This window comes from Trichomonas vaginalis, chromosome I (genome assembly GCF_026262505.1).
Source record: "Trichomonas vaginalis G3 chromosome I, whole genome shotgun sequence".
In the NCBI taxonomy this organism is placed as follows: domain Eukaryota; phylum Parabasalia; order Trichomonadida; family Trichomonadidae; genus Trichomonas; species Trichomonas vaginalis.
Genome location: NC_067203.1, coordinates 17,526,808 through 17,541,904, shown reverse-complemented (window position 1 = coordinate 17,541,904; position 15,097 = coordinate 17,526,808). Strand labels below are relative to the sequence as shown.

At 29.8% G+C, this 15,097-nt stretch overlaps 2 protein-coding genes across 2 annotated transcripts, besides 3 other annotated features; both read left to right on the top strand.

Annotated features, from left to right (window-relative positions):
• Positions 1 to 12,112: part of a mobile genetic element that runs on past the window's edge.
• On the top strand, positions 4,073 to 4,480 carry TVAGG3_1002570 (uncharacterized protein; the record flags this gene model as incomplete). The annotated part of the gene is made up of 1 exon (XM_051254326.1): positions 4,073 to 4,480. One exon carries the CDS (start codon positions 4,073 to 4,075, stop codon positions 4,478 to 4,480), a length of 408 nt encoding a protein of 135 aa, XP_051079900.1.
• On the top strand, positions 5,371 to 6,270 carry TVAGG3_1002560 (uncharacterized protein; the record flags this gene model as incomplete). The annotated part of the gene is made up of 1 exon (XM_051254325.1): positions 5,371 to 6,270. One exon carries the CDS (start codon positions 5,371 to 5,373, stop codon positions 6,268 to 6,270), a length of 900 nt encoding a protein of 299 aa, XP_051079899.1.
• Positions 12,113 to 14,108: 1,996 nt separating the features above from the next.
• Positions 14,109 to 14,424: a mobile genetic element.
• Positions 14,425 to 15,043: 619 nt separating this feature from the next.
• Positions 15,044 to 15,097: part of a mobile genetic element that runs on past the window's edge.

Sequence of the window (15,097 nt, the reverse complement as noted above, 5' to 3'; positions counted from 1 at the left end):
ATATTTCCTCATGTATTAGTTCTTTTCAGTTGTTTCTTCTTTCTTCTTTTCTCTACGGGTTAACGCATTTGGTTTCTTTTGTGTGTCTGTCATTATTCTAGTTCTTTTCGTTTTCACTTATTTGCTTCTGTATTGTTATGTTTGACTTTTGACATTGACTATTTGATTTTGACGTGAACTCAAATTCATTTGACTTTGAGGGTATAGCTGTTCCGTCTGCAGCTCCACCATAGCTGCCATTTTCGCTAAAAGTGCCGCTTTTAAACCTCCACTCTGTGCACCAACAACTCGGTTTTAAAACATAGGATTGCTTGACATTTGTTGAACATAGTGGGGTCATTTTCATTATTTTGTTGTTGCAACTGTTGTTGTGGTGTTCAGTATTTACTTATTGTGGTTTTCATGCTCTCTTCCTCTTACGTATATTCTTACGTAGCTTAGTGGTCTTTTAAGTGAAGTTAAAAAAGCGGGGTTTTTTGACAGATGTTTATTTGTGACTTCTTCGTAAGAGACTTTTTTGAGATTTCTGGCGTAAAATGACCCAAAAAATATATTTTAGGTGTAGAAAGGGTATATCTAACCTCTTTTCTAATCCTCTTTTTACCCTGTTTGAATTTTCATGAATTTCTTCGTAAATGTTTTGCTCAAGACTTTCTTCGTAAAGACTTTGTTGAGACTTCTGTTCGTAAAGACTTTGTTGAGATTTCTTCGTAAAATGACCTAAAAATATATTTTAGGGTAGAAGGTACTTTAATCATTTCGTAACTCTTTTTCTACCTCTTGAATTTCACTGAATTTCTTCGTTAAAGACTTTTGGTTAAGACTTCTTCGTAAAGACTTTGTTAAGACTTCTTCGTAAAGACTTTGTTGAGACTTCTTCGTAAAGACTTTTGTCAAGACTTCATCGGTGAAAGACTTTGTTGAGTTTCTTCGTAAATGACCCTAGTAGATATATTTTTGGTGTAAATTTCATGAAAATTCAAGAGGGTAGAAAAGAGGATTGAAAAGAGGTTGATATACCTTCTACCCTAAATTATTTTTGGTGTTAATTTCATGAAAATTCAAGAGGTTAGAAAAGAGGTTAGAAAAGAGGTTAGATATACCCTTCTACCCTAAAATTTATTTTTGGGGGTAAATTTCATGAAAATTCAAGAGGGTAGAAAGAGGTTAGAAAGAGGTTAGATATACCCCTCTACCCTAAAATATATTTTTGGTGTAAATTTCATGAAAATTCAAGAGGGTAGAAAGAGGTTAGAAAAGAGGTTAGATATACCCTTCTACCCTAAAATATATTTTTGGTGTAAAATTTCATGAAAATCTGAGTAAAATGATGACAGATGTTTATATGACACTTTCTCCGGTTTATAGACCTCTCCCATATTCTAAACATCACTCGGGCTAGAAGGCACGAAGTGCCTGGAAGCCCCACTCCTTTTTTTTTTTTTTTTTTTTTTTTTTTTTTTTTTTTTAAACCTATTGCTTTGCATTTGATAATAAATAATTGGAAATGCAAAATTTGGGAATTAATTCCAGATATTGAATTTATAACAAATATTAATTGAAATGGTTTTATAACGATTCCAACCACAAAGTTCTTTGTAAATTAATGATCAAAACTGAGGAAAAGAATTTAACGGGTTTTAAATATCATCCAAATAAAGTTTCAGAACTAGAAATGAAAAACTTCAGAAAAATTAACGATGACTTTTTCAAATGATGTATATTGAAAAAATAAATAAACTAGCAAAGTTGCATTTAATAATGAAATATTTGATGAATATAACCTTGAACTCAGTGATGGACTTTAAGTCCTGGGCACTTTGTGCCTTGGGCTTTAAGGACCCGGGCTCAACGAGTCATGATTTATGAAATCAATTATTTGATTCATTCTCTTCAATAATTTCTATTCTTTTTGTTAAATCATCTATTTTCATTAATGAGGTGATTCTTGATTGAGGAATAGATTTTAAACTAACAACACCTTTTATTTTTGAAATTTTGAATCCATGACCCTCCGGGTCTTGGACTCTGTCCTCAACTTTAAACATTTTATTCAATTTACATGTTGTCAATTCTTCAAATAATTTTTTATTATTAGCATAATAGTCATTAAATTCTTCAACAGATGAAAAAATTTTTATTTCAGTAATTGGTTTAACAACGTTTATTTTTTGTTGAACATTTTCACTTTCATTTATTTCTTCCTCCTCTGTTTCATTTATTTTTAAAATCGGTTTCATTTATCATTAAATAAAAAATTAGAATATAAGTGATGAAATATATTTTTTAATTAATATTAAATCAGAGATGGCGGCAGGATTCTTTAAAAAATTATGGGAAGGAATTAAGAAAGCTGCAGTTGGGTTTATAAAAAGATTATTAAACCGTTGCAAACTTTTTGGCACCAGTAGCGAAAACGGCAGGAACTATCATAGGTGGAGTATTAGGTACTAAAGCAGGTAATCCGGCGATGGGAGCACAAGCAGGTAACGCATTGGTGGAATTGCTGAAGGAATACTTAATAAAATAGGGGTGGTAGTGGAAAAATAAATAAATATTATTTTTATCTTAGTATCGGTTGTAGTCTTTGATAAACTTTTTCTCCTTTATTTAAATTTCTCTTATTGGGCAGCTTTTGCTATTGATTCAGCAACGTCACTAATTGCTTCTTTATTCTTAAATATCCAATTTGCTCCTTTCTTCATTTCCCAAACTTTATGCGCTCCTCTTTTTACTTTATCCCACAGTTTCTTAAAGAATCCTGCAGCCATAGTTGATTATTTCATTAAAATTAAAAATTCATTTTCATCTTTTAATTTTGATTTTTTATTTAATAATAAATGACGACTAACTATTTAGTGCCAAACACTAAACCGATTAATGGAAATGTGTTTCATTCATTCGAAAAGATAAATGAAATATTCGCAAAGAATGACGGAAGAAGATATTATAGAGAACTTGAAAGTTCATGCTATGACTCTGATGCTCCATATTTTGATGATAAACAAACTCATTTAAGAATTACAAATCCAGCTCATGATGTGAACCAATTAGGTGACACATATATTAAACGCAAAGTTAAAGCAACTCTAGTTTCAAATAAAGCTTTCACATGTGATGCCGCTTTTAAATGCATGCGTTTATTCGTTGGTTACAAATCATCAAATCAAAGCTTTAAACAATTAGAAGTAGAAACCGAAAGAGGTGATGCTGGTTATCTTCAGATGGATTGCGCCCGTGAATCTTTCGCATTTGCAACATATAAACCAAAATCAGAAAGGAAAGTTAAAAAGTTTGTTCATTCGTTATATAATAATGTTCAAAAATATGATAACTCAGTATGTGGTAAATATATTGACCCTTCAGAAGTTTTCAAGAAAGCAAATGAAGAAGTTGATATCACTTTTGATATGATTATTCCGGTAAATGATTTGTTAGCATTTCAGGCGTTCGATGATTATCCTAAATCATTTGGTGAAATCATTCTTAAATATTATGTTTTCAGGGATACTTTAGTATTTTGTCAGGTTGACCCGTTAAGAGTTGCTGATTTACAAAATTACGTTTATGAAAAGATAACTGATGAAAATTATGAAAAGATTATGAATCATGTTTATAAATATGATCGCAAATTCCAACAAATCGGACTTCCTGCCAAATTAATTACAAGCTTAGCCGCTACATCTGCTGACGCAACAGTTGAAGACGTTATTATTTCATGCACAAAGATGGAAGTTTTAGAGGATAAATGCATTACACCAGGATACGGTTTAATTGAAGAATCAGTTAAAGCAATACCACGTTTTTTAGTAAGGAAGATCCATTCATGATTCCAGCTCAACATATTGACGTTCGTTCACTAAATGGAGGTTGCATCACTCCTGAAGGTATCAGCTCAGATTTCTCATACGCTCTTCATAATGTTACAGATGTTGTGTTAACATTTCCGAAGAATGCAATGCAAAGAACGGTTTTAGAAAATCCAATGCTTCGAGGTCTTCAGGTCACTATAGATTCCAGAAACTTCCCCGATCAAGCGATGACCACAGTGGGCGACATATTCTTTACACGTATGCTTCAAGCTTCTGATTTAGATGGAGTGAATGAATGCACGGAAGAATACGAGGACTCATTAACTAGACCACTGAATGATGATAATGGCACGCCATTAGCTAGAACATGGAAAGACCAAACTTCATTCTTATGCACTATTCCAGTTCAACGTGATGGAGCGGGTATATTCTTTGATGGATTAGAAACTTTCAACTCACAAGTTACAGTACAAGTGAAAGCTTATCCAATCATTCAGGGTGAAAATGACACTTACTGTTCAAAGGTGACAAATCCTCCTCAGGTTTGGTTTACTAGGACTACATATTGGACATGGACACCGGATGAAGGTTTGAAATATCATCCAACAGGTACACCACCGCAGTATAGAAGTTCATATGATGAAATATTGATGAATAGAAATGTTTAAAATTATAAATTTATTTTTGATTAAATGGATTTAAATTCATCCACCCCTTATGAAGAATTAGCAGGAGTATATAATACATACGTAGATGATATGATTAATGAAGCATTGAGTGATAATAGAAATGCTCTATCTAAGGAAAAATTAATGAAAATTCCATATTCTGAATGTTACTTAAATTCAATCACTGCAGCAATTGGTAAACAAAATAAAGGTAAAACATTAACGATATTAAAACAAATTATCATTATTGCTAACACTTCCCCTATTCACATGTGTTAATTTATATCAACCGTTCAGGTTCACCTTCAGATGATACATTTGAATCTTTAAAGCATTTAATCAAAATTCCAATTATTTATTTATCACAAGAAGAAGCAGAAGATTATTTAAAAAACTTTTAATGTATAAAGAATTATATAATACAATCAAGAAGCAAGGATTAGAGGATAAAATTATTGATAAACAACGGGATGAATTATTTGAAACACTTTCTATTTCAAATTTTGATAGAGAATTTTTGCATTCACTCATTTTTCTAGATGATGCAGTGAAATCAAAACTAATAACAAATGAGAAATCATATTTTAATCAGTTATTAACTCAATGTCGACACATTCAGTGTTCATTCTTCATGGCTGTTCAATACTTTCAAAGCATTAAGCACAAACATTAAATCAAACTGTCCACCCTTTTCATTTTCAGTGGTTTTAGTCGTCAACAGTTGAACGTTATGCTTTATCAAGTGAATTTACCAATGAGCATTAATGAACTTTACACACAATATCAACAATTAGGAGAACATGGAAAAATAATAGTTGATTTAAATAAAGGTTCCATTAAATTCGAATAACTTTTTATAATTAATTTTTATTTTTTATTTATAATTAAACATGACAGAAATAGCAAATCTTCTACAGGTTCCATTAAAACAAGGAACAAACAAAAAGGGTGCATATAATAGAACTATGAAAGTTCCAGACGGAATGAAAGAATTAGTCCACATTGTTGCCGGTCTTCAAAAGGATGTTAAACAAATGAGAAACGTTTTAACATTACCAGAAGCTCAAGCATATGCCAAACGTCACGGACCAAATTGGGAAGCACACGAAGCAGACATTACGGGTCCAAATGGAAAACCTGATGGAATAAATGAAGTTTTCGTTACTGATGGTCAAGGAAATATTAAAGTCATAAATGGGTATAAATTAACAATGACGGATTATCCTAAACGTAAAGCATATAATGAACATTATCCTATGCAATTTGATGAAAATGGAAAAGCTGTTAAACAATACATTGGAGAAGGTGAAAATGGTCCAATTAATTCATACCGTCATAATCCATATTCTTACTTCAATGAAGAATTAAATGCTATTGAAGAGGGACCGGATGGATTACCACGATATTCTAACCAGTTTGATGGTCAATATGCAAATTTAAGACCTGAAATTCCAGCTAAGAAATTCTTTAAAGTTGCTTTATTCGATCCAGTTTTCGCAAATGTTAAAGATGAACTTAAACAGCAATTCCAACCAATTATAGTAGCAAGAATTGCATCAGGTGCTTTATCTCAAGCATTCAAAGATTTAATTAAGAAACCATTATATCAGCAACGAGGTTTAACTTATGATTTAGTTAAGGAATCAGATAAAAGAAAATTTGAGAAATCAAATGATTATAAGAATGCAATTAATGAATATATTCGGTCTATTAATTTCGATGAAAATGCTAAAAATCAACTTCATGAACAAATACAGGAAATAATAGATTCAAAAGTTCCAGCAAAATAAAAGTTTAAATATATTTTTTTATTCGAATATAAATGAGAAGACGTTTCACTAGTCAAAAGAACACTAACGCAAAAGCAGAGATTACGGTTGGTTATAACGTAAATGATGATAAATCACGAATTATTCAAAATGTTAAAGTTAATGTTAGTCCTGAATTAACAAGGTCAGCAACTCAACCAAATTTATTAACTCGTGACTTACCGAAGAATGAGGAAGAGCAAAATAAAGAAATGGAGACCCAATCATTTTATCTGAACCTGGTAAAGAACCTGTTGAAATTCCCACTTATCCAACATACCCAGCACCACTTGATAACCCATATAAAATAGACATTAATTCTGAATTAATGAAAATTTACCGTGATATCATAACTGATAATTATGATTCAATAATAAATTTAATTGACCAATCGGTTTAATTATTTTACCTTATGAATCATTAATTCACATTATCGCCATTCTTTGTGATGTTCAAGATTCAGACGTGAAGATTCAATTTTTCATAGATGATGAGGTTTCATGCTGCGGAACAGTTGCAAAAATAAATCCTATAAAGGATATTAGCACAATTAAGATATCAAAGAACGGAACAACAACTGAACTTCATTTAACATATAATGATATTTATAATAAAATAGTTGATGAATATAAAATATCACTTGAAAAATTCTTTGTTAAGGCTATTTAATATTCAAGCATTAACATTATCGAATAATAATCCTTTTTAATCAATAATAATTGACCTTTCACCAGTTTCTATCGTTTGTTTTATTTCTTTTTGTTCCCCACTATCGGATCGGTCATTGTAATTGTTTTTGTTATAGTATCAGCTTTATCTTTAACTTCAATCTTTTTTCCATCAGGATATTTAAACCAAAATTCCAAAAATTCGATATTGTCAATCTGTTCATATTTTAATCTATCAATTACATTTTTAATACCATCTGAAAATCTTATGAAATGGTCATTATATGGGTTTGATTGAACTAAATTTGAATGAAGTGAAATATAACCTGATGATGAATATGACATTGACTCATATTTTCTGAAAACACTAAAATTTATAACATGAATGAATTTCTTATTCGTTGAATTTATGAATTCTTGAGGTAATCTTATTCTAGTTTTATTTATCACTGGAAAATAACGCTTTACCATATTTTTAATCGTAATAAAAAAATGTCAATTATCAATATTATTTCGAATAATAACTGTGAATTAAATTTAACAGTTAGTGGAATTTATAATGTTACTCTCGTTTCTGTGAGTGGTAAATTTAATCCCATTCTTTTAAACCCTTCAGATTATATATCATTTATTAAAGATGACCATAGAAAAAACGTATGATATGTATATAAATAATGTGATACGAAATGGGATATTAACACGATTTTAAGTTATTTAAATGAATCATTTATCGTATGGTATGAAGAAAATTTTAAATCAAAACCTGATAAACTTTTTGAACTTGATGAAATAAATAATCTTATTAAATTTCCGCTGAAAATTAAATTTTGTACTCCTCGTCTTCGTTCATTGTTGGGAATATTAAATTTTGAAAAAGATGTTGGGGATGTTTTGTATTCTGACACTGGTTCAATTTCATTTTAATCAAATGTGATAAAGTTAATACCCCAATGAGATTTTCACATCAAACATTAGACCCTAACTCTTACCCATCAATACAAAACATTTTATCCATCAACTTAAACATATTTTCTTTATCATATCCGTTTCAATTATCTGGGAATTCATTTATTCTTCATTCAAAAGATTTATCAAATATTAAATTTAGAATAACTGACCTATTTGATTGTGATTTAGAATTTATGAATGAAATATTATGGCAATTTCAAATAGAAAAAATAGCTGATGAGATAACGGATTAAATATTTATTTTTAAATCGTAATAAAATGATTAAACAACAACAACCACAGACCATTACATACGCCATATATGCATATAATTCAAAGACGGCAGAACAAACGCAAAGGTTGAAATATGGAGATTTGGAGATAGTATTGAAAAATGACCATTTTGAATTCGTTTGCAAAGGTGGTGCAGTGATATCAAATATAAAAGAAATTTTATTTATGAATTCAAAAATTAAAGGTATAACGGATGATATAACATCAATTCCACCAGAAGAACAAGATATTACGCATTAAATGCATTTCCTAAAGTTTTGAAGATTGGAAGATTTAATTTAAATGAGGAATTCATAAAAGGTTTCCTAAATGACATAATGAAGAAGCAGATAAGGAATTGTGGATAGTGATAGAGGAGAAAGCAGATAAGGGATTTGTGGCTAGTGAATTAATGAAGAAGGCAGATAAGGAATATGTTAATGAAAAAGATAATGAAATTATAGAAAGGGTTGAATGGTATCATGAACGGACATCGAAGATTCTTAAAACTAAAGCTGATACAGGATGGGTTTCAGAATGTTTAGACCTTAAAGCAGATATATCATTTGTTAACGATGAGTTAGCAAGAAAGCAGATATATCATTTGTTAACGATGAGTTAGCAAAGAAAGCAGATATATCATTTGTTAACGATGAGTTAGCAAAGAAAGCAGATATATCATTTGTTAACGATGAGTTAGCAAAGAAAGCAGATATATCATTTGTTAACGATGAGTTAGCAAAGAAAGCAGATATATCATTTGTTAACGAAATATACCAAAGTTTAGTTGGAACAAAAAATATTGAAACTATTGTTGGCGACTTTTCTGTCAATGAAGAAAACAAATATTTTAGATGGGAGTTTGTACAGTCCCTTAGAAATGTATACGGTATAAACTCATTCCGAAAAATAACAATGAAATGTATGTAGGCTATATAAAGAATAATGGCACACAAGTTTAAAGTTCCATTAGACAACAACTGCTACTTAAACTTATATGGAGACGAACAAAAGAAATATTTAAGAGTTTATGAAATGACGGATATGACATTGTCTAACGTAGCTCCAGCACCGTATTATTATGACTATGGTGTTGACGCACATGTAGACCCAAAAAGCAAACATTATATTTAGAATATTTATAGATATAAAAGATATAATGCAATAGAAAAAACGAGAATAGTATATTATTATACAGATGACAAAATAATATTATAGTCAAGATTTTACATACCCTGAAAAAATAAGATTATATTATAAAATATTCTGACACAAACCAGAAGAAACCCGAAATAGTTACACTATATTTTAAGTTCAAAGAGACAATCCTATAATATCTCATATGTTTGATTTAATGAACCCAGTAGGTTCTATTTATACATCTATGGATGTGAGAGGTCCTCAAGCAATGTTTGGTGTTGGTGCATGGGAACAAATAGTCGACAGGTTTTGTATTGTGCAAATCTTCAAAGGAAAACAGGGGAAGTAAAAACGATTACAGGTGAAAATTTACCTGCACACAGTCACTACATAGATTTAAGCACATCTCAAGCAGGTTGGCATAAGCATAGATATTGGGATTGGTCAGGAATGACAAAAGGTAAAGGATATGATGTTAAAGATGATGTTAAATTTGCCATAAATTGTTACTGGAGTGACACTCAGGGAGAAGGAAACCATACACATCGCGTTTCAGGATATACACAACAACGGGACAAAGTAAAGAATACATGCCACCATTTATGACTGTATTCGCATGGTATAGAGTTCAATGAACGCTCAATGTTTGTGAAACAAACTTTAGGAGCTCCAAAAGAGCAAACGACATAATTTAAATTTTTATTTTAGTAAATGAAGATTCTACATATGGTGTTATTGGAAGAGATAAAGATGGAAACCCAATATTTGATCCAAAGTTAAAATTAAAGTTACTGACAAGACAACAACTTGAAAAGTTGCTGAAACCAAAACAGAATGAAAAATGGAAATGAGAAAATGAGAAAGAAAAAATTTAAATTATGCAATTTTATTTTTATCATAAATGACCAAATTAATTAAGCAACTATTTCTAAATTAATGATACCAATGAAATCATTTCATGGAGTACTTATCCCAGGTTCTTCACAATTAGCCGGGGCAAGTGTTGTGACTCAAGGTGGAACATTAGCGAATCCATTCAAATTATTAACTAAAGATGAAGTTAATAAAATGATGATAAAATAACTGATAACAAAATTTTATTTCACTACTACCATAAAAACAGGTGAAAAAACAGGTGAGATCTCACCTCTTCACCTAAAATATATTTTAGGTCAAAGCTTCCAGAGAGAAAAGATTCCTCATTTGCTAAGGTTCCAAAAATTGAAAAATCATTGATTTCGGCTGAGAAAAAACAGCAAAACCTTCTTCCACGGAATAAAAAAATAAAGAAGAAATAAAGAAGAAATAAAGTAAATTTTTTATTTTCCCGTGGAAGATAGAGCACTTTTATGATACTTTTTATTCACGACAAACAAGACAAACAAAGAAAATGAGAAAATACGGCGCCGTCGCGGTTCGAACACAGACCTTGACCCCTCCATAACACCACCTTAGACCACTGTGCTACGTAGCCTGTCGACATAAGATTTTATAAATTGCATATTTGACGTAAATTTATTTCCAGTTATTCAAAAATAATTAATTATTGAATAACTAAAAACATTAACGATAAAATAAGTGATAACAAATTTTTATTTTATCATAAATGAATACCCCACAAGCTCAAAATTTACCACGAATCATAACAAGGGAGGAAATGATAAAAATGATGCAAGAACATGTTAAAAATAAAAACCACTAAAATTGAGAAAATGTGGTTATGCAGTAATGATGGAAAGAGAGATGTTGTCGAAGAGGAATAAAAATTAAATTTGGATTGAGTTTAAAAATTCATCTTTATTAAATTCATCTCTTCCAATCAATTTATTTATTCTATTAAATTCTTTTTATTTTTGCTTCACTCAGTTTAAGGATTGAACGGTAAGTTTCTAATTTTTCGATTATTTCTTTCCTCTCTTTATCGTTTTCAACCCCACCGCATTGTGGCTTCTTTTTGTAATAGCATATTTTTGATTTAATTCTGTTTAGTTTCTTTTTATATTCATTGTCTGGACTCTTGGATGCTTCGTTGTCACTCATTTCTTACGAAATAAAAAAATTAAATATTATTTAAATATAATGGAGTAATAAAATAAATCGGAATTTCTATTAATTTATTGTTAACCTCAACTAATGCATTGCCGTTAATATATCTCACAAATTCAGCTATTGTGTCAAATCTTCGTCTTCTTTTTGTCATTGATTTATCAGTTTTTCCATAATCGAGATGAATCAAAACTTTATCCCCTTGTTTAAAATTCATGAGCCCCGAATTAATTTGTTCACGTTTAACATCATTCAACCTTTCCATTTGCTTTCTAATATATTCCCATTCTTTGAAATATCATTTTTCATTTCCACTGGTTTCATGTTTATAGTTCTATGCCATGTATTATTGTAATAATATACTAACTGTTGTATGATGGAGTCATGATTTCCATCCCAGTATATCTGACCGTTAACCCCTAACGCATCTCTAAGAGTTCTCATTACCGCATCAACTATTTTATTATGAAATGTATATGGAGAGGATGAGAAGTAAAAATTAATTTGTGGGAAATAATGAGTCATAGCTGCCTGAAATCCTTTATCACCATCACCCTTATATTATCTACTCTTTCATGATCTAGTAAGTATTGAATAGCTCTTCTTGTTTCCTGTTCTGTTTTCCCTTTCACTGGAATGCAATATAAATATCTGGTGTTAATGTTAATGGCAAATAAATAAGTAACGTTTCCTTTTGAATATTCTAAATGATCGATTTCATATGAATATGGATATGGTGCAAATGAAGGGCGACTAAATTTTTCCTTTAACGGTTGAATTTTCGGGTCAATTGGTTTATTTAATATCTTGAAATCCTTTTTAAAATCTTTTTGTTTCGTTAATGTTTGAAATGGATATAATAAAGTGAATGATGAAGGATTAACTGAAGGAGGAGGTGGTTTTGGTGTTGCAAGTGGTTTAATTTTATCTGCTTTGATTTTGGATGATGAAGTTTTGGAATTCATTCCTTCCTTCATTAATTCTGGATGTATTCTATTCATTTGTTTTAAATATGCTGTATATAAAGGTTTAATATACTTTCCCGCTTCGAGTTTATGTTGAAGGATGAATTCCAAAAGTTGATCTTCATTTAAAAGTCGGGCTGAATATGGTTTAACTAATGAATCATAAATTAAAGCTTGTGCATCATTTATGGTCTGAAGGACCTGGGCGTTTTGCACCTTTTGTTTTTGCTCCTTTTGCTTTTGCGGCTCAGGATTATATAATTTATATAATTCATCAATATCTTCTTCTGTTAATACTTTATTTTGAAATCTTTCAACTGTTTAAGTTGTGATTTAGTTTTTCCCTTTGTATATTCATTATTTTTAATTTTGTCTTTAATTTTAGAAATTATTTTATCATGATATTTCAAAATTTCTTTTTATAATACGAATAATAATAATATCATTCACCCGTTATATTTTTATTATGTTTTTGGAGATATGCTTTTAAATCATAATAATCAAGAAAATTTTGATTAAATACTAAATCATCAATTAAAATTTTTAAATCTGTGTTATCCATTTATATAAAAATAAAATAAATGTTTTAAGGGTGCCCACCTCTTTGAATCATAGTACAAAACCATTATTAACGGTTCCTTTTGTCTCATTTGTGAATCCCATTTTTTAAAAAATAAAATTTCAAATTGTATTAAATAAATGGCATACAACATCCATTTTCACAACATACAGCCTTAGTGTGTGCTCCTGTTAATGCAGTCTTACCAATTGTTAAGCGAGTCATTGACCCATTTTTAAGTTGTAAATTAATATTCTGACCATCAAATATCACTTTATCATTTATTATATCCAAATAATTTTTAGGTGTTAATTGTTTATTTTGTCTTAAACTAACACCTTTCATTTTTTGTGCAATCTTTTTAAAATCACTTCCATCAATTGAACCGTTGAATGATGTATAACACTTAGGACATAAAGCAACCATGTTATCACCTTGTTTCTCAATTGCTAAACCCAATAATTTTTTCTCATGTGCTTTTTCTTCAGCTTTATTCTTTAATTTAGGTTTAAATTTCTCATCAAAACAAAAGAAATCAAAAGGTGCGAATTTGTAAATGTTTTTATCATAAAATTTTTTATCGGTTACAATTGCTTGAAATGCTTGAGTGTTAGGAAGATTTGGGTCGCCAGCGATTGCCCAATAAGATGAATCAGTATCACCTTCAATGAAATGAAAACGATTAACATCCAAGCATTTATACATAAAATCATAAATGAAAACCAAATACCAGTATTTTGCGTTATCTAAAGTGAAGAATGCCTCTTGTAAACATGTATCACATCTATAAAATCTATCTTTAAGCATCACTTGATACGTATCTTCACCTATTTCTCTTATGTTTTTAAACTTATTTGACATACATGCAACGCGTGCCTTCTGTGCATTCATTATTTTAGTCTTTGCGTAATTTTGTTAGATTCTGGTCTTCTTTCTTAATCGTATTTGTTGCATATGTTACATTTTTCAGTGCTTTTTTGAATTTTTCAGAATCAAGAGGAGGTGAAAGTAATATACATGGATAATCTCCATCGTCAATAAATTGTAACTTATGTTTATGAATAAATTTTGTGCCTTCTTCTGAAAGTGTTTCATCTATTTCACCATCTAATAAATTTTTAGTAGATTCCAAAAAGTAATTTTTATATCTTTCTTCATGAGATTTTTGAACTTCTGATTCTGAAGCTGGGATATTCATTAAACCCTCTACTTCATTCTCATTATATTTTTCAACTTCTCTTAATTCCTTAATTTTTTCATCTATTTCATCTCTTATTTTTTCCAGTCTTTCAATTTCATCATATTCATCATCTTTAATCCGTTCTTCATAATATTCAGGGAAAACATCAGGTTCTTTAGGTTTTTCTTCTTCAGATGTGGGATATAAGAAATTTATACATCATCTTTATTCATTTTTCCATCATAATCTAAATCATTTAATAACTCCGCGAATTTTTGACAATTTCTTAAATAATATTTATTAACTTCATAACTCGCCTCCTCTAATATATCCTTTATTTCCTCGTTTGTGAATCCCAATTTTTTAACGTCGTTAGTCTTGACACTCATTTTCTTACGAATTAAAAAAATAAATTATTCAAAAATGTAAGACATGAATTTTTAAAGTTTATTTTTTTATTTTTTTTATTTTTTTTATTTCATTATGTATGGGTTTAGTGAAAATTTCTTACGATTCTGAAAATTTTTAAATCTTGATTTATTCAAAAACGTAAGAATAAAAACCGTAAAAATCATACATTTTTTACTTCATATGTAAAAAAAAATGATACAAAATCGCTCAAAAATGTATGAATTCTTACGTTTACAAAAAAAGTCACAAAACCCTTCAACATATACTACTGATGTTATTTCAGGTAAAAATATTGAGGTAATGTCAAAAGAAAATAAATGTTTCTTATACAACTGTATATTCATTGATATTACAACTAAAAGTGCTATTTATTATGAAGATTCGAATAATAAGTTTCTTAGCTCTGATTGTTCATTTAATATCTGCAGCAGTGATACAAATGGTGGATCAATCTACTTTAGTTGTGAAAGTTCCATTGTCCAATACCGAACATGTGGCTACAAATCAAAAACAAACTCTGGTAATGCACATCATTCATTTGTTGACTTACAAATTAGTGAAAATATAGGGTGTCCAAAGGTGCGTTTAGCACAGCGCTCTATATGAGACTATTAAAGGA